The 26897-nt window shown below is 39.5% G+C and overlaps 1 protein-coding gene across 1 annotated transcript in view; it reads right to left on the bottom strand.

The window, feature by feature from the left end:
* Window positions 1–1800: 1800 nt before the first annotated feature.
* The window catches only part of dnaaf11 (dynein axonemal assembly factor 11), a 30597-nt gene continuing 5500 nt past the window's right edge, over window positions 1801–26897 (bottom strand). The window contains exons 7-12 of the mRNA XM_061254365.1: window positions 21414–21491; window positions 20424–20489; window positions 20268–20337; window positions 17004–17099; window positions 12995–13080; window positions 1801–2644 (exon numbers count right to left, since the gene is read on the bottom strand). Coding sequence (XP_061110349.1) covers window positions 2455–2644; window positions 12995–13080; window positions 17004–17099; window positions 20268–20337; window positions 20424–20489; window positions 21414–21491 — 586 coding nt within the window. The 3' untranslated portion in view covers window positions 1801–2454. The remainder of the gene's footprint in view (window positions 2645–12994; window positions 13081–17003; window positions 17100–20267; window positions 20338–20423; window positions 20490–21413; window positions 21492–26897) is intronic.

Below are 26897 nucleotides of genomic sequence, written 5' to 3'. Positions count from 1 at the left end.
AATTACAATGTTGTTTTTATTATAAACGGGTATTGAAAATTACAGGACATTGACATGTGCTATACAACAATGTTTTATGTGTGTGTATTCTTCTCTGCATGTGCTTCAGGGGTTGAACTTGGACCAGTTGTATGTAAAATGGGAAAATTCAAGAGCAGATGCTCATTTCAAGAAGCAAGGATGTCACTTTTTCAGGTGGGGTACATTATTTAGTCGAGGAGCACAGAACTTTGTCAAACCAAAAAAAGGTCAAATTCAGTATTATATAAAGAGTAAACATGGATGCAATGAGGCATTGTCATACCAGATGTCTTCCTTAGAATTATGATATTTGTATAGTATGTCTATACTAAATCCCCTGTCAGCACACTAAAGCATTAACACAGTGCAGGATCCTGGATGATTCACTGCCCGTGAACCCTCAAACCACCCACACCAAAGCCATCAGTTCCATCAACAAACCAAAAAGCCATATGCCAGGCCGGAAGTATTTGTAAGTGAGCTGCATTGTTAATTAGAGAAAGGACTTAGTTGAAACCCAATTGTGCTTTTGAAGCCTATCACACGGGCACACAGACACTTCACAATCGCCACACGTGCAGAGTTATCGAGGTCCAGTCTGCGTGTGAGCACACCATGCTTGAACGACTTCTTCAACAGATCTAACGGAATGCAATGACGGACCTGACAGGCTCAATGATAATATGCTCTGACAATGATGTGAGAAACTATAATGGTGCTGGGCGTGATGAATAGTCACAGTCCGTCATTCAAATACCGCGTCCTTGTGAGAGCCAACGGCCATGGCGAGAGGCGGTATGGTGAAGGCAGGGGAAAGTCAGCTTGCACTAACCAACATTATTTCAGTTAGGCCAGCGGTAAATGCCATCCCAAAGAGGAGGGAGTCACAGAAACGCAACACCATGCCACTGCCCGGGCTCCCTCAAACAGCAGGCCCAACAATGGCTGAATCACTAATAGGAAAAATAAAAAAATAAAAACATCTGGGGAGATGATTCGTATTACCGATGCTGTCATCTGCACAATCAATTTTACAAAATGTGTCTAATCGACAGACGGCACTGAGGGTTTACGACTCCTCAAAGTTATGTGGTCCCTCAGAGCTCACCAAAGGGAATTACATCAATAAATGTTCAGCTTCCGTGCAATCCATTAACTGCCATTTGTCGCTTTTACTACAGAGAATTCATAATTCCATTTATCTGTCCTGGTGTCCGTTCTGGGATTATTACTGTGTTCTACCATCTTGGCTGTAATAAAGTTTGTCCCATCTTGACTTTCTTCTTGTTCAGAATACACCTAAGCAATGATAACATGTGGAAGTCCTAGGTTATCCGAATCAGTGTCCTCCAAGCACTATGATCTAGGATCTGTGAACTCGACGCTTAATCCTGCACCCACCATCTATCTACACCCACTAACACTGGCACCCCATATATAAATAAGTCTGTGAATTGTATCTGTCACGGGTTGACAGTTCAGAGAGATATACGTATGTTATATCATCCCAGTATTCCAGTATGAATGGCAAAAAAAATAGCAGACAGAGATACAGTGCAGTTAGCAAGTATTTTGATAGTAACACATTTTTTCTTTTGGCTCTGTACTGCAACACATTGGATTTGATGAAACAATGAGTACGGGGCTAACATGCAGCTAATATTTGAGGGTATTCACATCAAACCTGGCGAATCGTGTAGGAATTACAGTCCTTTTCACTGTTATTTTTACATTTTATTTTCACTCATTTATTTTCATTGCATTAACATAGACACAGTGTACAGGCCAACAGATAGAAAAGGAGACGGAACCGTGGACAGCCAGACAGGCAAACAGACAGGGTGATAAAGTGACAGATGGTAAGATAAAGAAACACAGACACTGCAGGTATCTCAGGTTGCAGGTCCTTGTCACAATGGAACACAGTGGAACGTTAAGAGCCGCGGTATCGAGTGGCACTTTTCCCCAGCCGCGGGCGTGAAGGTGAACACGGGAGCAGACGAAGGACAGCGGGCCAGACCCACGCGGACGGATCCCTCCAGATCCCTCATACCCTGACACTTCCCCACCGGATAAAAACCCCCATTTTCACAGGAGTGGCAAGAAACAGCAGGCACTCCAACTTTGCTAGCGTCTTCTACCAAGGGCTGTTAATGTTTAAATTTACACCAACATACTTCTACAGTTTTTATTTAGCCAACTAAGAAAACATGAATTACCTCAAAACATAGTTCAGTTTAAAAACATATACATAAGACCAGGATAAGATCTTATCATACAAGATGAAAATGGTAAAATTGTTGGAACACATTGTGAATTACTGCAGGCAATTTTGCATCAGGTAGGACGTTATTTTTTAAATGGAACTTGTACAGTCCAATCACACATGACTTTAAGACTTTGCTTGGGTCACAAAATGTGAGGTGCTTTGTTTCATACTAAAGGTGGAACATCAGGATCGTCCTCAAAGTCTTCCGAGTTGCCGTTGACTCCGGTCAGTGGAGGGCGCTGTAACTTCAGAGGGCCTTGAGAGGCAGGCTTCTCCTTTGGTACAATGTTTGCCAGGTCTACACACGAGCGTTTGCTGGGGTCCACTTCCAGTTTCTCAGGCCCTGTTATTTTCCTGCCGGGGGAAGTCACACACATAAACACGCAACGCACATTCATGAATGGTGAACATATCAACATATAATCAGTTGGATAAAACTGTCAACAATATACAATGGTTGTTTCTAATGGAAATGTTTCAATGGTAACATTCCATCAATGTAATATCATTTTTAGTCATGCCAAAAATTTTAGTTGAATCTGATTTCTGAAATATCTTTGCAGTGACCTGCTATATTTGTTTTCATTTGCAAGAGGTTTCATTTTATTTTGGTCTTTCTTTATGTAAAAAACGGTAGGTACAGTAGAGTTTACTCAATCCTACTCACCCAGTCATGCACAGGGATTACAAATGACATCCTTAAATATGCATAACAGAAAAAACACACAGAAAATACCAAGATGCATTTGAATACAAAACGAATTTGAGCTAACATGTTTTGGTATTCTCAAGGCAAATGCAGTAAAAGACCTGCTAGAGCAACTATTATAGCAAAAGTGATCATATATTTTTATTGCTTTGCATACATGTTTTTTTTGGGTGCTTAAAAAATTGAATAGTACCGCTGAGAAATATCCCTTTGCCTAATTTTGATAGTACTTACATTTCTTATTAAGGAAATTGATTTGTTACAGTTTATTGCATGTTTTGTTGCACCAGAGCTTGACATAGCTATTTCAGGTTTGTTATGGGTTTGGTTGACTGATCCTGTTGGCTCCAAAGCATCTTAAGTGCATCAATGAAAAGTAATTTAAGTGGAGGATGTACACTCAAAATAGTCAGTATACATATTGCAGCAAGGCGGGGCTCCATCATGAAACTGACAGGAAGTCAAGCTCAATGGATTTATTGTTCAGGAAACACGTGATCAGGCAGTCAGGTTTCAACACAGTACACTCTTTCCATGGTGGCTGGATCGATAGCCAACCCCAAACCCCGCGCAGGGTAGCAGGGTAACCCGGAAGTGGGCTTCCCAGCTCCAAGCTGGCCAGTCTGTACCCCCGGTCGCCACAATATTTTCAAATGTCATCCTTTGCCTTCAGATGAATTGCAGGCCATTACAGGAATTGCTTTCGTCCCATTAACCTACATTGATCCTCTTTCTCCATATATCACAGCATCATCTCTGGGATGTTTCATATGATGAGGTAATTCACATTTTTCAAGAGACCAATTAATGTCACTTACATCATACCATCTGAGTAGCTGTGTTAAATGTGGAACGGCACATAAAAATAGTGGATGAAGCAGAGAAAGGTGGCTAATGCCTATGCTTAACTGCAGAGGACAGCTCCACAGTGCCATGGAAAGGCGTTGTAGAAAACAAAGTGAACACGAGCTGCTATAATCTGTAGACTTTACTCAAGTTTACTGCAATCTTAATCATTTTAATTTGGTTGTCACATTTTCTTCCCATACTGAATGTCCAATCACATTTTAGGCCTTCAGTGTTACAGTGTCCTCCATTAATTTGGGGGTGCACTGACAAGCACCCATGTCCAACTAAGCATGTGCAGTGAGTCCCACCGGGTCCCCGGCCACCTACAGCACTGAAGCAGTAAATTAGTTTCTGAGTCATATTTTCCCATATGTATGTAAGTCCCACATGCCTTTTACCATCTGATGTTTTTGGCTGTTTCAGGCATCCTTGTTCCACAGTTACATTCCTGTTCTGTGATGTCTACTTCATCAGTCTTCTTTATGTCTACTTAATTCTTGCATCTCAAAGATACGGGCCTGCCATGCCACGGGCAACCATCCTCATCTGTGACACAGGATTTGTAATGGTTTAAATGTTTTCCAATACCTGCACCAAGGAAGCGATTGAATACACCAGACTAATCAGAAACAGCCGAGAAGCCAACTGTCCAATTACTTTTCAACCCCTAAAATGGGGGGACTATGTATAAAAAGGAATGCAATTCCTACAGATCACCTGATATGGATAAAATTAAGAGTTGCAGTCTGCACTTTAACCTCATATTGATAGTTTCATTTTAAATCCAATGTGCTGGAGTAAAGAGCCAAAACAGAACAGAAATAGTACCACTGTCCAAATACTTATGTCCTTTTGGAGTTTTTGTACTGAATGTGTTTGAGGTCAGTTCAGGCAGAAATGCAGATGGTTCACTCTTTGTAGGTGGACATTTGGGGAAAACTGTGCATAACTAAGGATTGATTTGTGTGAAGGTTTGCTGCTTGAGGTATGGTATGCCTGCACAAAAGGCACACTTTCTACAGAAAATGAGCTTTGAATGATAAGGATTGATCGATGTGCATAATAGCACTCAGCTGACAGAGCTGTAGGCAGCAGAGGCAGGTATTTTGAGGTAAGCAGCGACGCTTGGCTTAGTGCCGCTTGGGTTAACCATAAATGTATCTTTCGATTCACACCTTCATCTATCTCCTGACATTTTAAAGCTCATTCCGTTTGAAATAAATGAAAGGGGAAATTTAATTAAGCAATAAGTATCAGCCCCAGTGTCTGACACGTTGCTAAGATAACAATGCAAAAACATGCAACGACCCGAACCTTTTCAAAGTTGACTGGCGTTAGAAGCCCTGCTCCTGGCCTTTTCGTCAGAAGGTTGTCATTTGCCAGCAGGAAGCCACCAGCATGATGCAGGGAAATGAAAGGGTCTAATTTACTGGTGGGTAAAGTAATTATGTTTAATCTCACAGAGGAGCTCCAATAACAGGTATACAACAGCTCCCTAAATAAATACCAGCAGGGGCCACAGAGAGCCAAACACAAGCCTAAAACACTGCCCTGATCATATCTGCTTGCTTCACAAAACTAATTTTGAAAGGAAATTGGGCCTGAAAAGTACCCTCTTGATTCCAGTAATGTCAGTTTGGAATGATACACGTCTGTGTCCTAATGGTACCCAGTGATTACTGTGTCATAATGTTACCCAGTCATTTAGTTGCTTGAATCCAGTGCCTATTCGATTATTTGAAACAAATTATTTTTATTTATTTTGGTACTGTCTGTTATTCTCTCTGTGCTGCCTGCAACATTTGATCTTCAAAACAACAATTTCACACAGAGCTATCCCAATGCTAAACTAATTACAAGACCTGTGTCAAATCCTATTTTTAAAAACTGCAGTCCACATGTTTTTGATAGATTTTATTTTATTTTTCAAAATTATGTTATGTAACAAACAAAAAAATGTTAACTCCCTTTATACTGAGATGTAATAAAGATACGTACCTATATGCCACGTAATGTAATAAGAGCACTAATGAGAGCTACTTTACTTCAAACAAAGCTAAATCCTAACACTAGCTAAATGGAAAGATTCAGTAAAGCAGAAGGATTAAATTATGGCCTTCTCATGAGAGAAATTACCAAAATGAGAGCAAAGAGTAATCCCCAGAGTAAAAATTCTGGGGATTATGGAAATCTTGTTTCTCCTGTTCCTTTTTTTGTTTCTAAAATGGCCTCAAATGAATGAAGAATGATATTACATTCTGAAGTTCATTAACAGGTCTCAGCAAGATTTATGACACCTGTAAGAGAGGCCTAAGTTTAGCCACACTCATCTTGGTAAAGGACAGGTAAACCTGAACATCAGCAGTTTCCTCTGGGAGATGGATGAAGCCATTAGTTTGAAAAATCTAATAATGCAAACCTTGTTAACAGTACAAAAAGTGGATCTCCAAAATGAGAAACTCTCAAAAGCATGCACAGTGTCATCATCATATACACATATTTCTTCTTCCCGATTCAGTTAGCCTCATTAACAAATCTTATTTTCTGGGTGAGTCACCAGGATTTGTGTTGAACACTCCCAAGTTTAAAAGAAGAAAACAAAACCACAAAAAAGGTTTAGCCCTGATGAACCCTAAACTTGTCCCTAAGTACACTGTAAGGATTAATCACAGACAAAGTTATTTTCCCCTCAGTTTGTTTGACATGTCCAATATAAAGATGCTGTGAATTCCAATGTATTTACAATGCCTTCAAAAGGTATGCCCCCTTCTAATTTCCTCTATATTTGCATATTCATCACCCTGAATGCTTTCAGACCAAATAACCACAAAATCTATTTCTTCAATCTAGTTAGGACTGTGACTAGGCCACTCCAAAACTTTCTTTTTTCTTTTCAGCCATTCAAATGTGGACTTGCTTTTGTGTTTTGTCTTGCTGCATAACCAAATTACTCTTCAGCTTCAGCTCACAGACAGAACAGAATTCATGGTTCCTTGAATAACGGCCAGTCATCCAGATCCCGAGGCAGCACAGTATCCCCACACCATTACACTACCACCACCATGTTTCACATTTGCTATGATGTTCTTTCTGTGAAATGCTGTATTTGTTTTACACAAGATGGGACCCTTGTCATCCACTATAGAATCATCTGACCAACAGATCCCAAAAGCCACAGGGATCATCCAAGTGCTTTTTACCCTTTGTCTAATATTACATTTTGTCTACAGATTTGAAACCATTCAGTGTGACAAATATACAATAATAAAGGAAATCTGGAAGGGGGTAAATGCATTTTACGGCACTGTATGTCTTTAAGTATCCAATTAAATGTTGGTGGCACTCTCCAGAGCACCCATAGTGCTGTCTGGATGTGCCTATTTCTGTTACAGGGAAGCCGTAAGTGCTGACTTTGTCATTTGCAAGGAGCTAGTGGGTCAAAGGTGTGATTTAATCAGGCCCAAATTATGTAATAACTCAGTTTATTATGGCACATTCACACTCTGTACAGTATCAGCATTATGTTGGTTAGCATTTTCATCTAATGTTTAATTTAAGTGTACAAATTACAGCGCGACCTTCGCTTCGCAGGGATTATTAGTGGGGGAGAGCTGAAGGACGAGGAGCATCACGTGGCCAATAAAAATGCTAATGTAATGGAGCAGCGTGCTTCCGGGGCAGAGTGGGGGATCTGGACTGATCTTCTGCAGAAGACTGTCCACAGAACTTAGAAACCAGACAGGAGCTTGAGCCAAAATGGCTGAAGGCATGAAGACTGACACAGTCAGTAACGGGAACTACAGTGAGTAAAAACATGTATTGCTGCTTGAAGCCCTTTATGTACTGTATAGTTATTAAAATGTTATAGAAATGTATGTATGTATTTTATCAGTACATATTCATGAAAGTGGAAATGATTTTTAAATCTGTGTTATATTACAGTGCTATGTTACTCTGGCTTTGTTGTAGTAACACATCAGCCTGGCATAAATGGATTAATCCTGTGCACAACGTGTTGCACAAGTAATTGCACAAGTCATTTTTTGAATCAGAAGAAATTAGATATGTTGGTCTTCTGTCCTTTTTTGTTATTACTGTAACTGTTGGTCATTTCCAGCAGCTCTTTCCTCTTCACTGCTAATTTGGGCTTGACATTCTCACAAGGAAGATGGATTTAAACAAAAATAGTGATTCAAATGGGCATGGATTTGGAGGTTCCAAAGCCTTTATGGCAGGATTAAATGAGAATCTTGAACCTACAATCATCAGATAATCCAAGCACAATATTACCAAGCAATAGTTTCCTGCAACAGATGTGCACACAAAGGAGTAATTTATGGCCAGTACAAATCAAAACAGTAGATAGAAAGTGAATGATGAGTTTCCATAAAAAGACTTATGAGTGGGCTGAGCAGAAGTTACAATCAAAGTTACAGAAGCTCAATCACAGTAGAAGTGGAATTTTTCACTGAAAAGATTTTCTGTTTTTGAGTGGATACAGATTATTGTAGCGGTGCTTGGCGCACTTAGAAACACAATGGAGCCACAGCCAAAACACCGGAAAAATTCCCTTTCGCATTTGATGACAAATTCTTAAAAGATTTGCATTCTATATTGTTTTGTCTAGGCAGTTTTCCTAAAAGCAAATTTGGAAACTCCAAAAGAACAAATGGAAACAAAATAATATTATGGGTCTTATGACGTGACAATTTTGCTCACTAAAGAATACAACACTTTTTATCCTGAAAAAAAGGTGTTTGCAGTTTCCCGCCGGTCACCCTCTCTATCTCCCTCTCTCCTTGTGGTCTCCTCTTCAGGTCGAGAACATTGTAAAAAAGAAATAAAATAATCACAATAACTACATCTTGTATACTAATATATTCATTGAGGTGTGTTGACTGACATCTTTGTCAAATACCCAACCCCCATCAACAAGTCAAACACATTCCTCAATTTCACATGCTATTTATCATTCAAAAGCAGGTTTGCTCCTTATTTACACTGATTAATAATAAAATATTTGAGAATGTATTTAGGTGATGAAAATTTTTTTGTGGAGTTCTCACTGTCTTCCTGAAATATTCACTAAAGAATACCCAAAAGAATAGATAAGACCTTGGAAGTCCCCAAAAGGAAGTCGATGTAGGCATCGCAAATGTGTTGTAAAAAGTCAACCTTTTTGATTTTTCTCAGAGTTAGCACATTTTTGCTGGACCCTTGCTGTAAAAAGCTTATTTCATATAGTATATGGATTTTCAAAATGCAGAGAAGGCGAGGTCACCCCACGTTCGTTTTGCCACACACATCTTACAAAATAAGGAACTAATGTCGCTAAAGCAATGGCATCTTAAAATAGGCTGTACAGATAGATTTAACCCTTTCAAACGGTATATCCTGTAAACATAGTGATTGAAAATTCCACCATTCTTAACTTTCATGAGTCAATCTGGATTGCCTTTACTGTATTAGTTTATGGTCAGTTATATCTTACAAAAAATGATTTGACATACTTCTGTAATTTCTGTAATAAAAGGGTTATACACCAAGAATAGTTCTCAGTCAAAGAGGGAATTATCTAAATAAAATAAATGAATGAATAAAAAAATGGGCACATAAGGGGATTCACAGTACAGTCATCTGGGTCAGAGAGACTGTCAACCTCATTACAAAGAACCATAAAGAACAAAACCTGTACAAATACAGAGGGCACTTATTGCTCACTGCCCTGGTCAAGGTTATCTGTTGAGTCAATGCGAATGCACTCGTTAAAGGGCCCATTTTCATCACCGCTCATATGAATCTTCACTGGTGCTCTGGGGCAGCAGCTGAACCCAGCCAGCAGAACAACCGCCAAAGAGCCATTTGTGTATGAGTATGTTGTGGCCTTAACCTGCAGATGCAGAGGTTGAAGTAATTGAATTGATGAAGGGTCACCTTGAAATTATAAAAAGCAGGAAGACATCAGGCAAGGCCACAGAGTTCACGACAAATAAGACTAAGTCTGTGCTGTTGTCCAGCTTGTATCTGGGTCCCGTTCACGAAGCTGAGAGTGAATGAAAATGAACGCCGATATATGCATGTGCACAGGTACAGTATGTTAGCATGTTAATATTTTTAGTTTAACATTTAAACATGACATTATAAAATAATATATACTTGAGTACAAAATAAGAATTTATTTGAAAACATTTGAACCTCATATGTACAGTGGTGTGAAAAAGTGTTTGCCCCCTTCCTGATTTATTTTTTTGCATGTTTGTCACACTTAAATGTTTCAGATCAAACAAATTTCAATATTAGTCAAAGACAACACAAGTAAACACAAAATGCAGTTTTTAAATGAAGGTTTTTATTATTAAGGGAGAAAAAAAAATCCAAACCTACATGGCCCTGTGTGAAAAAGTGATTGCCCCCTGAACTTAATAACTGGTTGGGCCACCCTTAGCAGCAACAACTGCAATCAAGCGTTTGCGATAACTTGCAATGAGTCTCTTACAGCGCTGTAGAGGAATTTTGGCCCACTCATCTTTGCATAATTGTTGTAATTCAGCCACATTGGAGGGTTTTCGAGCATGAACCGCCTTTTTAAGGTCATGCCACAGCATCTCAATAGGATTCAGGTCAGGACTTTGACTAGGCCACTCCAAAGTCTTCATTTTGTTTTTCTTCAGCCATTCAGAGGTGGACTTGCTAGTGTGTTTTGGATCATTGTCCTGCTGCAGAACCCAAGTTCGTTTCAGCTTGAGGTCACAAACAGATGGCCGGACATTCCCCTTCAGGATTTTTTGGGAGACAGCAGAATTCATGGTTCCATTTATCACAGCAAGTCTTCCAGGTCCTGAAGCAGCAAAACAGCCCCAGACCATCACACTACCACCACCATATTTTACTGTTGGTATGATGTTCTTTTTCTGAAATGCGGTGTTACTTTTACGCCAGATGTAATGGGACACACACCTTCCAAAATGTTCAACTTTTGTCTCGTCAGACCACAGAGTATTTTCCCAAAAGTCTTGGGGAACATCAAGATGTTTTCTGGCAAAATTGAGACGAGCCTTAATGTTCTTTTTGCTCAGCAGTGGTTTTCGTCTTGGAACTCTGGCATGCAGGCCATTTTTGCCCAGTCTCTTTCTTATGATGGAGTCATGAACACTGACCTTAACTGAGGCAAGTGAGGCCTGCAGTTCTTTGGATGTTGTTGTGGGGTCTTTTGTGACCCCTTGGATGAGTCGTCGCTGCGCACTTGGGGTAATTTTGGTCGGCCGGCCACTCCTGGGAAGGTTCACCACTGTTCCATGTTTTCGCCATTTGTGGATAATGGCTCTCACTGTGGTTCGCTGGAGTCCCAAAGCTTTAGAAATGGCTTTATAACCTTTTCCAGACTGATCTCAATTACTTTCTTTCTCATTTGTTCCTGAATTTCTTTAGATCTCGGCATGATGTCTAGCTTTTGAGGATCATTTGGCCTACTTCACTCTGTCAGGCAGGTCCTATTTAAGTGATTTCTTGATTGAGAACAGGTGTGGCAGTAATCAGGCCTGGGTGTGGCTAGAGAAATTGAACTCAGGTTTGATAAACCACAGTTAAGTTATGTTTTAACAGTGTGAAATCACTTTTTCACACAGGGCCATGTAAGTTTGGATTTTTTTCTCCCTTAATAATAAAAACCTTCATTTAAAAACTGCATTTTGTGTTTACTTGTGTTGTCTTTGACTAATATTTAAATTTGTTTGATGATCTGAAACATTTAAGTGTGACAAACATGCAAAAAAATAAGAAATCAGGAAGGGGGCAAACACTTTTTCACAGCACTGTATGTATATTGTTTTAAGTTCCTAAATTTTTTATGTTTTAAGCACAAAACATTTAGGGCTCTATTTTGAATTTGCAAAGGCATGGGCATGCACTTCTGAAAACACAGCTGCAAATCAAAAGGCACGTCTGAATCAGTTTCTGTATGTAGCACTAATGAAAGCAAAGTTTCAGTTTGTAATGAATTGAAAGCACAATTACAAACCCCTGCACTAGCTAATCAGTTCCACATAAATTACAGTTGTGTCAAATTTCCTTTTCTCCCACAAAGTATTCTTATTTGCTTTTGTCATGTTGGAATGTCAATTACAACCTTGTGAAATCAAATTTCAAGCGTTTCTGCTAAAGAGTTCATTATGAAGGTTGTTCATTAATGTTTGTTTTAAATTTATGCTGAATTTAATTGCTGTTTGCCAGTTTAAATGGTACATTATCGGCAATGCGTACGATTGTGCTTTTTAAATCAATAATGTCCCAGTTGCCAGCACATGCAGCAGTTCATAAAGTGAGGGATATAATTTTACTAGACTGCCCGAACTGTCTGAATTCTGAAAGACATGTTAAGCATTCCAAATACTGCTAATGGGGGAGTTGTGACTAAGTGCAGTATCTATTTCAGGGCTGTCGAGCTCCCTGGGCCTCCCCCATATTTTCAACAGTGGTCATGAGGCAAGAATGGGCGCTTTCGATGCACAGTGTTCATCATCGACTAGGCCCTGAACCTCCTGGCCCTGAATATAGCATAGGCTCCCTTGTCGGCACGCACTGCAGTGCTGTATCTCATATGGGCGGCTTGTAGCGTAGTGGTTAAGGTACATGATTGGGAGCCACAACGTCAGTGGTTCGAATCCCGGTCGAGCCACAATAAATGATCCGCACAGCCGTTGGGCCCTTGAGCAAGGCCCTTAACCCCACATTGCTCCCTGGGCGCTGCACTGTGGCTGCCCACTGCTCCTAAGTAACTAGGATGGGTCAAATGCAGAGGACAAATTAACCCACAGGGTTCAATAAAGTATATCTTATCTTATCTATCTTATATGATGGATCTTTCATATGAGGGATGGAAACCAAGCCACACGCAAGCCACATTCCAAGCTTAAATACAGTCCCTATCAAAACAAATTCTGACCCATTCAGTTTTCACATTGCATAGGTAAATCCTACCCTTTGCTATGGCTAACTGAAATTAGTTCAAGCAAAATTAAATATGGGGTGTCCATATTCCCAACAAACATTTCCAAGCAATGCCCTCCAAGCACAAAGGGAGCATTTGTAAACAGTTAACAGGAAGCAGAAGACAGCAGATGAAGATCAAAATGGAGTCACTGTATTACCTTGTCTTTTCGGAAGGTACTTCATTGCTCTGTGAAGGTTTATAAAGACGGAGGGCTGTCTTTTTTGGTTTGACTTCCCCTTGGATCTGGAAAGACAAAGAAGATGCTCATGTAATTGCAAGAAAAAAGATAGAAAGCACAATTTTTTCAAATATATTGCATGTTAATATCAGAAATACCAGGGCTGGAAAACACCACTCACAATACTCACTGCCTCCGAAAAAAAAACTGTTGGTCAGCTTGTTTTGAACACTATTTCATTTATAATGCTATATACAGATCATGAATCAATGTTGGTATTTGCCAATGCATGCCATATTCAAATAAATGGAATATGTTTTTCTATACTTTTTTTCTGTAAATCAAATGTCCACTGGGGGTGCTAAAGCGAAGCTTTGATCTTAAATTGCTGGAGAAGAGGCACGTGAGCTCAGGAGCAGGGTGTGACAACTCCGCTGGTTTAGAGTAGTGGGTCAGTCTAGTGGTTAGCACAGCTTCTTCCTTTTGCAATCGCATTTGAAAACCACATTTATACAATAATTACAATAAACTATATTCAATCAAAACCAATCTAGCATCAGGGTTTGGGGAAAGACAATCTTAAGTTCTATTTTTAAAATGTTTATTCTGTTGTTCTGTTGTTAAATCCTAGTGGACATTTCATTTTAAAACTGCAGAAAAATGTCCCAGTGAGCACGTAATCGTCACTCCAAGTGCTCAGACGCACAGTAGGTATATGCCGTGAGACTGGGGTGGGATTCTCCCTTCCTCAGTTAACCATAACACTATAATAGGTAACTGTCATGGCATTCAGGTACAGTATGTCCTGTAGGTTATGGGACCACCGGTACAAAAAGGGGGTCCAGGGCGTGGGGCTCCAAAACAGCTCCCAGCTTCCACAGGCAGCCTTCCTCCACAACAGATCTATCCTGTTAACACTGCCACTCTTATCCATGGTGGCTTAGGTAGCTCGTATTTAGCATATCAGCAGTTCATGCAGCTGAATTTTTACAAAAAATGTGAACTGAAATTCAAGTCAATTAAGCAGCTGTTCACATCATTATTACGGGAACAAACAAAAAAAGATTTAAACCCAGAAAAATGGACTTGCAGTTTTAAGAGACACTCATTGCTTTTCTCCACCACGCATTTTATTCATGAGCATCTGCTAGGATCGCAAGGATGGAGAATAATGAACAGCAGATCATTTCATTTTATCCACGCACCGCTGTATGCTAAATCTAGTCCGCAGATTGCACAAACCAGGGCGGCGGGAGCAGGATGGAGTTATATTGACAGAGGGCCTGACTTAAGCCTGTGGTACCATGTGAGGAGTGAAGCCTGTCATGATCTGTGGTCTGTGAATTCATTTCATTGTTTATTATCGTTTATTTTTGTAATTTATTGTTTTTCATACTCATGTCTGTCTTGACAGTCATGGTATTCCTGTGTTTGTGTCTGCCTTACCATGTGCTTGTGTTTTCTTTGTCCTGAACCCCGCCCTCACCTGCCACCTGTTAGCCACGCCCCCTTCGGTTTATTTACTAATCATTGCCCTGATTGGTTCCCCCTGTTCCTCGTTTTCTCTGCCTTTTAGTTGCCTCCTCTGGTTATTTAAGCTCCCCTTTGTTTGGTGTTCCTTGTCAGATCGTACCAGTATCTGCCCGTAAGGCTGGTGAGAAACGCTGTCAAACTTTTGCTCTGCTTACCTTTGCGCTGGTCTGTTTGTAGAATATTTTTTGTTCCACATTCCCTGTAACTTCTGAGCTTTGGATTTTTGTGTTTTACTTGTTCTGATTTTTGGAGAATATTTTTGTTCACGTTCCCTGAAACTTCTGAGCTTTGGATTTTTGTGTTTTACTTGTTCTGATTTTTGGAGAATATTTTTGTTCCATGTTTCCTGTAACTTCTGAGCTTTGGATTTTTTGTGTTTTACTTTTTATTCCTGTGGTCGGCTGTTGTGCATTGTCTATTTTTGAGGACTTAATAAACCCTGTTTTTGCGCTCCATTTCTGGTCTGCACTTGGATCCTTTACCGGCATCCTCATAACAGAAGCCCACTCAGTTTAATTATTCATTTTTAACTGTTTCTGTTACCATCTCTCACTGCAGTTCACAGTCACCCTCTTGTGTTACAATGGGGGGGGGAAAGAATGCTTGGAAAACCCAAGAGAGAGTAAGGTTAAAAATAACAATTTTAGGACAATGATAATATAATAGACTATGAGTATAGTGCAGTGAGTTTTCGTGGAAAGGACCAGAAGGTTCTAGATTTGTGTCGGTGGAGGAAGGGGGTGGAGGAACACATTGGATTTGCACCTACAGTACTATGCAAAAGATATAAATTTGGTCTTAGATATATTTATATTGTTTTTTGGTTTTCTGCATTAGTGTCAGTGCCACAATGTTCCAGTGAAATTTTATAAAAACATTTTATCATTAAATAAAGTATCATTTTCAGTAATAGGCCACTTTTCAGATAAAAACTTGATCAAGGTTGTCTGGGATTACCTGGATAGCCAGAAGCAAGCGAGACAGCCAAAGTCAGCAAAATAACTGTTTTCCAATATGTTCAGCAGAACCTAACAGCTGATTTTCTTATCAAACTGCAGGACAGTATATCTACTGAACAAGAATTGGTTTAAAAAGTTTAAAAAGAGAAGACTGGTCAGAACATATTTATTTGATTTAGTTTTGAACTGTTCACTGCTCCTAATATGAAGTTTTTTGATTGGGTCCATTTTGAGGTGAAATGCTTCAGGTGTCAGTACGGGTTATTTCCTAAGAGACGAAAGTGGCAGAGTGCTTCCTGTGTCTCTGCCCTGAGTAGGCAGTCGGTGCTTTCACTAGTTTGAATTTGTGTTCTGTTCAATGCAAAATAAATGTTAGTTTAGTTCTGCGGCATTTCTCATTATTAGGCAGAGAAGGCTAAGCTTCCTCAATTCTATACTCAATTCATTATTTATAGATCAGAGCCTAGCCTTTGATCTGTGATATAGATTTTCTTTTTAGTTTTCCCACTTCCTAGATATGTAATACCAGCTGCTAGCTATTGTACGAGCAGTTATTTCCACTATAAAGTAACATATTTTAACAGCAATGTCCTAAGCATGTGATTACATTTGCCTGACAAAAATGAGGGAGTAAAATCCAGGGCAAAAATTCAGGTCAATGATTTAGCCCCATTGCTACACTTAAATTAAATATTGATTTTATTGAAAGCGGACTGAGACAAATTTATGTACGTTATCCTACAAAATGTCGCATTTTGGTTTTAGGCTATTTAATTTCCATTACACACCCGGGGGTGGGGGGAGCTATTTGTCACAGTCCACCTTGATAAGCCAGCACTGCCAGGGTCAAAGGGCACCGGAATAACTGCTATAGAACACAAAGGATAATAAGACCTACTTACAGTGAGCCATCTCATTCAACTCGAGGGAATAATATTACGCTAAAACACTGTAAATGCAGCCCTTAAAGCGGATGACCATAAACCATCCACTGCTGATTGATTGAGTTCACATCCAGGCCAATGACAGGTTTAATATATTTCTATATTCTTCTGATACGGTAATGTATTGCATGACATAGAGGGAAAGCTTTAGTGGGTTTGAGACTTGCCTCAGAATTACCTTGTGAAATGCTACACGCAACACCCTGACAGAAATGTACTGAATAGGTTGCTTTGTTATGTCTAGGATCGATTTAGCTACATGAAAACAAATAATAAATACAAAAATAAAACACTTAAAATGTCAAACATTTCAAATAATTATGTGTCCTCTGCCTATTTGCAGAATGTATAAATCCATATATGAGTAACAGCATGAACTGAAAAGAAAACTGGGTGAAAATTGTGAAAAATGGTCTTAAATGAATGGTAAATGGAAAAACCGGACAATAAGGACCACAGACAGGCCAAAATAAGATGCACAATTGCAGTTGTAGCAGCGTGTGAAATGGGCGGCACGCAGGTGCTCCGTGAACGAGGCGTGGCCCTGCCTACCTTTGGCATGGTGACGAGCAGATGTCCGGTGCTTTGAGACCTCTTCGCCAAGGAGCTATCAGGCCTCACTTCTGCAGGAAGCTCCAGCTGAAAGATCTGCAAGATAAGTTATTCACAACTTTTCTAACTTTTTAAAAACCCATTTTAACCCCTTTTCCTGCCTATTTGCACTTTTCTGTACGCACACATCAAGGCTGTAATGTCCTCTGTCAATTAGCGAGAGAGTGCAGACAGGCTTGTGTTCTCGTCTACTGTAAATTACGGTGGCTGCTGCTTGTTCTCACTTTTGCAGTCATCACGTCAATTCACACAGGCAGACTGAAGGCATCCAAACAACCAGACCGCACAATACTGATAAATTATTCATTTCCAAAATTCAGACTTGATGTTTAGCATTATACATTTTCTGGGAATTTCAGGGAAAAGGTATCATCTCACATCCCATTTCTTTACCTTTCAAAAAAGAAAAAAAAACCCCCCAGAAATTATCCAAAGAACTCTTAGAAAAACATTTGCATTGAAAACTCATTTATTCCTCAATACATATTATGGTATACACCACTCAACTTTTGAATGCAATTCACTTATGATTATCTGCTTATATAAGTACAGGTCATATAATATATTAAGTGTTTATAGACAAGCTAATCATGAAAAAACAGGTTTAAGCAGGTGGTTGTTTTAATTTTGTGGCTGATCGGTGTATATCACAAATATGTGTCCCATTCTACCACACTGCAAGTGCCACACCCAGAGAGAAGTCAGTAGAACAGGTGCTCAAATGGTGGAACAAATTTGATTTACAAATCATGTACGACTTTCTTGATTAATTCTGCCTGCCTGAAATGAGTGGATATTAATATGGCTTTTTAAAGTGCTCCGTCTTCTTGAAGGTAATACATCACGGTGTAAATCCTACACTCCCTGCAGTCTAATCTGAGAAACGCTGACGTAAAAAATGGATCCATAAAATAATGTGGCAGCTAAAGCAGAAGAATGACATTCCCAGCTCCACGTATCTCTGCCAGACCAGACGGACCACAAACTATAAACTGACAGCATTTAGCTAAATTGCAGGGGTGTTACATGGGTGTATTCCTAACCAGGTTCTATGTGGGGGAAAAACAAATGCAGGACTGGATTTACTGCCCGCAAATTAGCGGTTTAATGAAGCCTTAAGGCCACGTCAAGCTGTTTGTCAAAATCATTGGCTCTAAAGGGGACGAGAAGAAAATATGCCCATCTTGTGAATTAAGATAAAGGCTAAATAAATTGTGACTCAGCAAACAAACGTTTTTAAAATATTTAGTACCTAGAGGCCTACACCAAGAAAAAAAAAAGATCAGAATCTCAAGGCAAAAACCTTTGCACTGTTCAATTGTTATTAAAGCTGCAGTAGGGTAACATTGAGAAAGATGTATCAGGAAATGGTCATGCTTAATTGGCAGCAATCATAGAAAGAGCTGTTAGAGAAATCCACAATATACCAGTTTTCAAAACAAAGTGGTTTACAACATGAACCAATCAAAGTGTGTCTCTTTCTCTGTGGACAGAGACCCAGTGGGTGTTATGGTTTTCAAAATGTTTTTGCAACATTGTGGCCATTAGTTTCACGGTTATGTCTTGAAATCTTTTAATTGCTTGTGTATTTAATATGCAGAGCTGTTATAGTAGAAATCGCACACCAGATATGAAACTCCCTGGACATATATTTAGTCTGGCAATCAAAAAACAAAGTGTCAATCCTTATAAGTTTTTCATTTTTATCTGTCCTTATTGGTGGTCACAACACGGATACAACAAAAATAATCAATTCCTTAAACTGAAAACTGAAATTGAGAACTCAATTTAACAATGGCAACATTTCTATTTGCAGTTAAGGACCAAACAAATTGCGGTTTGATTTCAGAGAGGCCTAAAAACGATAGTCGAGACTAATTAGGAATAGTAAATAAAAAACATCTTAAATACATAATTAGGAAACAAGCACAACAATTACATTTAAGTAATGTATTTGTAGGGCCAAAATAGTAGGAAGTCCCCACTTGTCACCAGCACTAAACACTGCCAAACTAGAATAAAAAGCTGTATAGCACCTAGTCAATTTACAGCTCGTAGAAATATGGTCGGGGCTGTAATAACTCAAAATGCAATTCCAGATCTGGGCTCTGTGCCGAAGGGCTCCTTGGCAACACTCCCATCGTTTCTCACTAGAAAGTGTAGGTTTAGCTGTTGCTTTCGTTGTGTGCAGTGTGCCGGACACTTTTTCGGGGTGAGAATATTGCTGTGTTGCCATGTGTTACAGCAGACAGCACCTGCGTCACCGATGCAGACATGTGATGCATGCAAAAAGAACATGGCAGGCAAAAAGAGGGCAGTCTTCAAAAGGATGCAACTCATTAACACCTGGCCTGGCATACTCTGCAGTGCACTAGGAAATCTTAATGGAATCAAGACTGAATTCAGTAATGGAATTCTTAGCGCAATTGGTGATTTCTAATGGAAAACACTGTATAAGTTCAGCAGTAGTATGTTGTGCAATGTGCATAAATACATAATGAACACCTGAACCATATCTTTTACCACTTTGTTTACATATATTAGAAAATATAGTTATCGCTTTTTATGGTGCATGTCGAACATGCAGTATGGTAAGACAGTACACATATTTAGTACTATATGGATTCATTTGCATATATAAAACTGAAACCATACACAAGAGGCAAGATTGTAACAATGTAGGCCACGGCTAGCGGTATACACAACAAACGCCAACCAAAGGGGAAAAAATAAAAGTAAACATGCAAGAGTCTAATCCATTATAGTCAATGTGGCTTCCCTCTGTCCACAATCGCCATGTCCCCCGCTCTATCTCTACCTAACACCACAGCCATGCCTGCTCTACGGGGCCAATGAACAAACAGCCTACGGCTACTGCACATCTTTTGTCAAGGCTAGCACTGCCTGATAAACAGGTGTCATACCTGTTTCTCCTTATACAGATTTATGCCCTCTCGTATGGTTTATAATTACCTTTTCTATTCCACTTTCTAAGCACCAACACCTCCACTATTTTGATTATACATAATAAATATATTAAATGTTTTTATTTCATTTATATATTTGGTTGTAGCTGCAGCATACTGTATTTTCACACATAAGCGTTATATGACTGTTTATAAACACGCGTTGACATATAGCAGCATACGGGGGAAAACCACCAGCTGACAACTACAAGACAGTCAACATTTCACAGTGTTTCACCTTTCCTTTGACTGTCACTCTGATGTATGTTGGTTGCACATCAACATCCAGAAGGGAGGTGTCCATATGTCTGAAAATTACATCAACAGATTACTCTCAGTTTTTCTGTACCGATTGCCATTTCATTTTCCAAATAGCAATAAATGAATAGCTAACCTGTAAACTGCCAAATCCAAAATGATTGCGTTGTTCTCCTCATCCTCAGACAAGAAGAACTCCAGCCTAAGAAAGACGACAGAGTGTGCAGTTATGTAAACAATAAAAAAATAAAAATGTATTCCACAGATCAGAACAAATATACGTATATCCGGCCCCCATAAATTAGGATTTGGGGAAGTTTTGCAATCGAGGCTGGGAGTGGCTTTTATTGGTGCTGGACAGCCATGTCTTTTTATGTCTATGGAAGAAACAATCAATCAGAAAGCAACAGAATGGGAAAAGATGATCCATGACCTTTTGGGTTTAAAAGGATCTGGCATTTGGCAGCGATTCAGTTCAATTCACTTTCTTTCTCTACAGTCAAGAAGGACACCTTTACCCCGCAGGGTGACAATTATGGAGCAAGTTCTTCATATTCGAAAATTGCGTTTGAGGATTCTGCTTGAAGCCCAGTCAATTTTCCCATTAAGTATGACTGTGAGGAAAACAGGAATGTGCATACAGTTTGAGTGATACAAGGCACACACTTTGACATCTATTTTGCACATAAAGGCCTCCAGCAATGCTGGTGGAGTGTGGCTAACGAACTGTAAGAATCAAGACGACTGGCCCAGTATTTATTCGCAGCATCTAGGCAAAATCAGACGAATTCCAGTACATTTACCCACACCATAAAAACTTCCCTCCGATTGCTTTCATTACTATTAATCTAACACAGAAGGCTGCATATAGACGTGCAGTAATTCTTAATTGAAAAATGAGGCAAAGTTAAGTTGCAATAAATTCAAAGGCCCTTTAAAAAGTGGCAGGCACTAATTAACCATGGCCACTCAAGATGCAAGGTGTTATTACCACCGATTACTCTGACCCTAGCGATGAGAGGTAATTGCTACTCTTTACATGCACACATCAGACTGGTTTGATACATTTTATTTTGAGTGCACTTGCTGGCTTTCTTCCGCTTCCTCCCTTTGCTTTGACACCTACTTGGGTTCGTTGACATTCATGACCCGTCCCTCTGCTGTGATCAGCGTCCTTGGCGTCTTGGCCTTCTTGTCTTTTTCCCTGAAAGGGAATCAGGGAATGAACAATATGAGTTTTCAGAGCTGGGGACAAATCACAGCTGGGAATTACGGGGCCGTTGGTGCGGACGGTGAACCCCGTCAGCATGAAGCCAACTGTGTTTACCAAGTGATATTTCAACTCTGTGTGCTGTGTGTCGAGCACACAGCAAAAAGAAACTGCATTCTATGCAAAGAAGCTAAAGGGTAGGCCTTTTGTAAAAGGCCATCTGTCTCTGCCAGAAGCAGTAACACACTTACTTGCTCCAGCCTGACATCTATAAGAACACAAGACAATACATTACATTACATTACATTATTGGCATTTGGCAGACGCTCTTATCCAGAGCGACGTACAACAAAGTGCATACCCATAACCAGGGATAAGTTCGCTGAAAGACCCTAGAGGGAAGTACAATTTCAACTGCTACCTGTACAACAAAGATAAGGACAAGGGCCATTTTTTTTTTTTTTTTTTTTTTTTTGAAACAAACAAACAAACAAACAGAGCAAAAGTGACCAAAGTTAACTATCCAAACACTGCTTACCTAGCCAACTAAAAATACCGATACACAAAGCAAGTCACAGAGACAACAATTAAGGTTCACAGGGAGGTAGGGAGGGATGGGGAGAGGTGCTGCTTGAAGAGGTGTGTCTTCAGCTTGCGCTTGAAGGTGGGGAGAGATTCTATAGTTCTGACCTCAACGGGGAGTTCGTTCCACCACCGTGGGGCCAGAACAGACAGTAGTCGTGAGCGTGAGGTGGAGTTATGATTTTACATTACATGGCTTGAAATCTCTGAACGCAAATTTTGCATCTTACTTTGGCAGGTGGTATTAATGGGGATTTCAGCAGCATACTTGCTGTTCTTACACATAATTTATAACATGAGATTTTACCACACGTATGGCAGTTCAGATAGTTTTCTATCTTTCTGTGCAAGGCATGTTTACTTTTTGTCTTTATTTTACTCTTAGACTGTTGCCTTATTTGATATCATGGATGCTGATGGTAGTGGTGCTCTCAAATGACTGGATGAAGTATCGGTAAAGGATCCAATGAACTGCAACTGTGTTGTACAGGGGAGGAGGTTCACTAGTGGGTCACTGCAGTGATTCCACAAAGATTTTAGTTATTATTTTTCATTATGAGAACAAGGAAATTATGGCATAATATATGGAAGAAGGTATTTCTACAGACACATTAAACACATTTCATGCACAATTTTTCCCTAGTGGTATTACTGTGCAATAACCCATGTTCTAGTTCTGCAAACTAAGGAAGATAAACAAAGCAGTTATTGAACACTGTGGTATTTTAGGAGAATCTCAGGGTGGGCTTAATTGAAATAATGCCGTTGGTAAGCTTTTCCCTATCTTATTTTATTGCCATTTAATGGTTGTTTGAAAGCAGGTTTTATTCTGCATATTCAGCTTTTCTGCCTTCTTGTTTTTTTCCACAATTCCTCAGTCCATATAGAAAATAGTTATTTGTTTAGCCTTTATTTAGCCAGAAGACCCCACTGAAAGAACTCTTTTACAAGGAACACCTGGCAAAGCACTATACATATAACAAAAATGCACAGCTGACATCAATCATGCACAATACAAAGCAACACAAAAACAAAGAATTGAACATAAATGAAGAATAAACTGCTTCTATTTTACTGAATATAATTCATAGTTCTTATATCATTTATTTGTATACCATTGCAGCGGTATCAGATGTTGTTGTTGTCGTTTTATTATATATGTTGTTTAAACATTGTTACTGTTGCTTTAAGCATTTTATGTGTCATTTTAAAAAGAAGCCCTGAGAGAGACACTAGATATTCCTTTCTTGTGTGTAAAATGTGGGAGTGAAGTTGACTTTGCACAGGTATCTCAGGTCTAAATAGGCCCCAACGTGCCTATGCAGTTTGCTCATAGTATTTAGCATAGATGTGATAAGGCACTGAAATTGAGTTTCTCAATATAATGACCTTACCACCAAAGGAAAAATAAAAAACAAACCTGGGGTCATTTAATGTGCACCCAGAGAACACAACTCAAGCATCCCAAATAACTTAAATACAGATGTTATTGGCTGCTGAATTATTGGCACCATTGATAAATATGCACAAAAATGCTAATTATTGAAATTAACTTTGGTACTCACTAGCTAGCCAAATGAGCCAGTTAAGCTAATTCACTGCTAGCTAACTAGCTTTTTTCCCCATCGCTTCTTGCTAAATCCATGCATAACTGTGCATGCATGCACGTGCGCTCACTCAAATAATCGTGTCAACAGTATGTCAATGTTGATGGGTCTTGTGGTTCAAAAATACCAGAGACAAATTACTGTAGGATTTTACCATTTAGAGGTGCACAATATCTTGATACCATAAAACCATCAAAATATAATACTGGCCCATTACCAGACTGAATACAGGCCACGGTGCTTTCGAACAAGAGTGCCCATGTTTCATTCTCTTTTAATTTCTTTAATTGTTTCTGTTGATCTCCAGCACAGATGCCAGGCCATCAGTGTGAACAGAGTCTGAACAAACCAGTACTAAGTAACAACCGCACTCCTTTAAGAACCCTACCAGTCACAGTAAATCACTGTAAATCACTGCTCCGGAAGACAGCAGGACCCCCCCGGTGACAGCTTTACCGCCAGCATTCCTTCATTCATCAGCCCGTGTGATTTTACAATTATGGAATTTGCTTCTTCATTAACACAGTAGATCCACGTAGGTCATCATTCATAAAAGTGGAGGGGGGGGGGTTTGGGTGCTGGCAACAAACTATAAATAGATTCTCAATTTTTTGAGCCATCCTCTCCCACACTATTCTTTCCTCATGATCCATGTGTGCCCGGGACAGATCCACAAGATTAATGTGAGGGGAACTTGGCTGCAAAATAGTGAAAACTGACTGCTTTCAACAGTGAGCATCATTTCAGACACACCTTTCAAGATGTAATCTGGAACAAGCAGGGATGGCGAGGGCAAAGACACTGTTCCCCAGTTAGACACCACCTCAACGACCTTATTTATGTAACTTAAAGCCTAACCTGGCAGATCTCTGCCATATCAATATGCATTAAAATCCACACCCGCATCCGCCCTGCTTCAGAGACCAGCACGGCGCCTCTGTGTCTGGGGAGAACATTCCCTGTCAGCATAAGTCCCGAAATCGTAAAAAAACACAAAACATGTGCAAGTTTGATCAAATTACTTATGAGAGGATGAAATAGCTGTCTTAAAACAGTAGAGGTAAAGGGCACTGTAGCTCAAGGAAAGAAGAAATGTGACTATATATCTTCTCTTCTTGTTCAGATTTACATAAGGTCCTCTGTAAAATATATATATATCAATATGAATCATGGAAACCCACAGTAATGTGTTGGCTTTAAATGCTGATATGGTTGAAATGGTAGGCAATATCACTTTAAACATAATTTATCATGCAACCCAATATATGGGTGAAAGGTGGTTAGGCTATTCGATTTCTCAAGGGAAATATGGGTGGACAAATCATTGCTTACACATTTTAGGCCAAAGGAACTGTGGGCCTTTGCCATGTAGGACAATGGTCTAGTGCTAGGGTTTATTAGGTTTATTCTTGCATTCGTAACAGGTTTACCAGCTTGCAAACATTAGCTAAGGTTACTCACAAAAACACACCATTCCTTTATTTTGTGAAATAATTTTATGCCCGTTTTGAAATGTGTGTTATCGTAATTGACATTACTTTGAGTAAATATTTGGTGGGTGTGTAGAGGATGCACCCCTATGTGATAATTTAAGGTAAAAGATTTTCTGCCACTTTACAGTCGCAAGCAAGGGTAAACAAGTAATACTGATGAGTGCAAAAATAAATTAAATTGTTTTAATATATACAGCAATTAATTGATGACATTTTAATGTCAATTTTGATATAAGAAATGGTTCTCTGTCGATAATGTCAGCTTCAGATATTGAGCCCATGCAGCAGGTATAATGAAATATTATGGTTACAGTACTGTATGGTTACAACTCAATGTATTCACATTCAGTTTTCCAGTCCTTATTGGCTCAATTTTCCTCAGAGCCACACAAAGAATGAAACAAAAAAATGTGAAACAAAAAAGAATTACTCCCATTCACATATACAGTAATACTTCTGGTGTGTGCAGTTAGGATGAGATCTCGATGGCCCACAAACTCAAATGATAAAAGTGATAAATAACAGACAACCTATAATTTATCACACAATAGACTTTCATTTTCAGTAGCATTATTAAGTTTGCTGGCCTGTTTCCTTGCTTTAACTTTCCCCATCTCCTCCAAAGCATACACAGACCACTGCAAATTATTTCAGCCATCGATCCATCCGCTGAACGGTGCAGTCATTGCAGTCAAAGAGACTAGACTCTGCACGGCTGGAGAGGACACAGTCACAGTGGGCAGTCACTTCTGCATGATGACACATTCTGGCACGGGAATAGGGTAGAACATGAGCGACATGTTGCAGGTGAACTTTGCCTCGGGGGAGTAGTTCGGCTTATATTCAGAGCACAATCTGTCCAAGCTCTATTGTGAATAACCATCAAGAGTGGAATGAGACAAGTAAGCTGATTAAAGACAGCCAGTACATGTGCGAGGAGATGTGCTAGAGACCTAATTAACGAACAAGTGGACAAACTGTAGCCTGAGCAGTTTGTAAGTAATTAGCAGCACAGCCAGATTAATTATCAATAAATAACAGGGTCTCTTTTCCTGTTGAGACAAATGTGGTAACCTTTGGTGAGACTGTCTCAAGTTCCCTGCATTTCGGAGGCAGCGCCAGCATCAGAGATTGATAACAGCGCATAATGGTGTGCATCACAGAAACCACCGGAATTAAGGAGAAAGGGCATACTGGCCAGTAGGATGAGGACAGGGGAGCAAAGAGACGACGCAGTGTGTATGCATGTCTGAAGGAATTTCAGCAGTTATGCTGTTTGATGAACATACAGTCCCCTCCAAAGGTATTGGAACAGCAAGGCCAATTCATTTGATGGATGTTTTTGGGGTTTTTCTTCAGAACTATTTATTGTTTAACCAATCAATCTAACAGGACACATCTGGGCAACAAGAAACACCTGTCACTCACATGTTCCAATACTTTTGCTCACCTAAAAATTGGGTGGTCATATACAAATGGTGATGTCCTAAGTTGTTTAACAAATCTAGATAAAAATACCAGGAAATAAAAGCTGAAATTCCTATCTGTCCTCTCATGTACATATTTTGACCTCAAACTCAATTGTCTTCAGTGTATAGCAAAAACAAAGTAATTGACCTTGCTGTTCCAATATTTTTGGATGGGACTTTATACGCAGAAACAGATGATCAGAGATTCAGAGCCCCTTGTGAGCTTCCTGCACATCTGCTTTATAAATA

The sequence above is a fragment of the Conger conger genome, chromosome 9 (genome assembly GCF_963514075.1).
Source record: "Conger conger chromosome 9, fConCon1.1, whole genome shotgun sequence".
NCBI lineage: Eukaryota > Metazoa > Chordata > Actinopteri > Anguilliformes > Congridae > Conger > Conger conger.
This window is presented reverse-complemented; position numbering and strand designations above follow the sequence as displayed.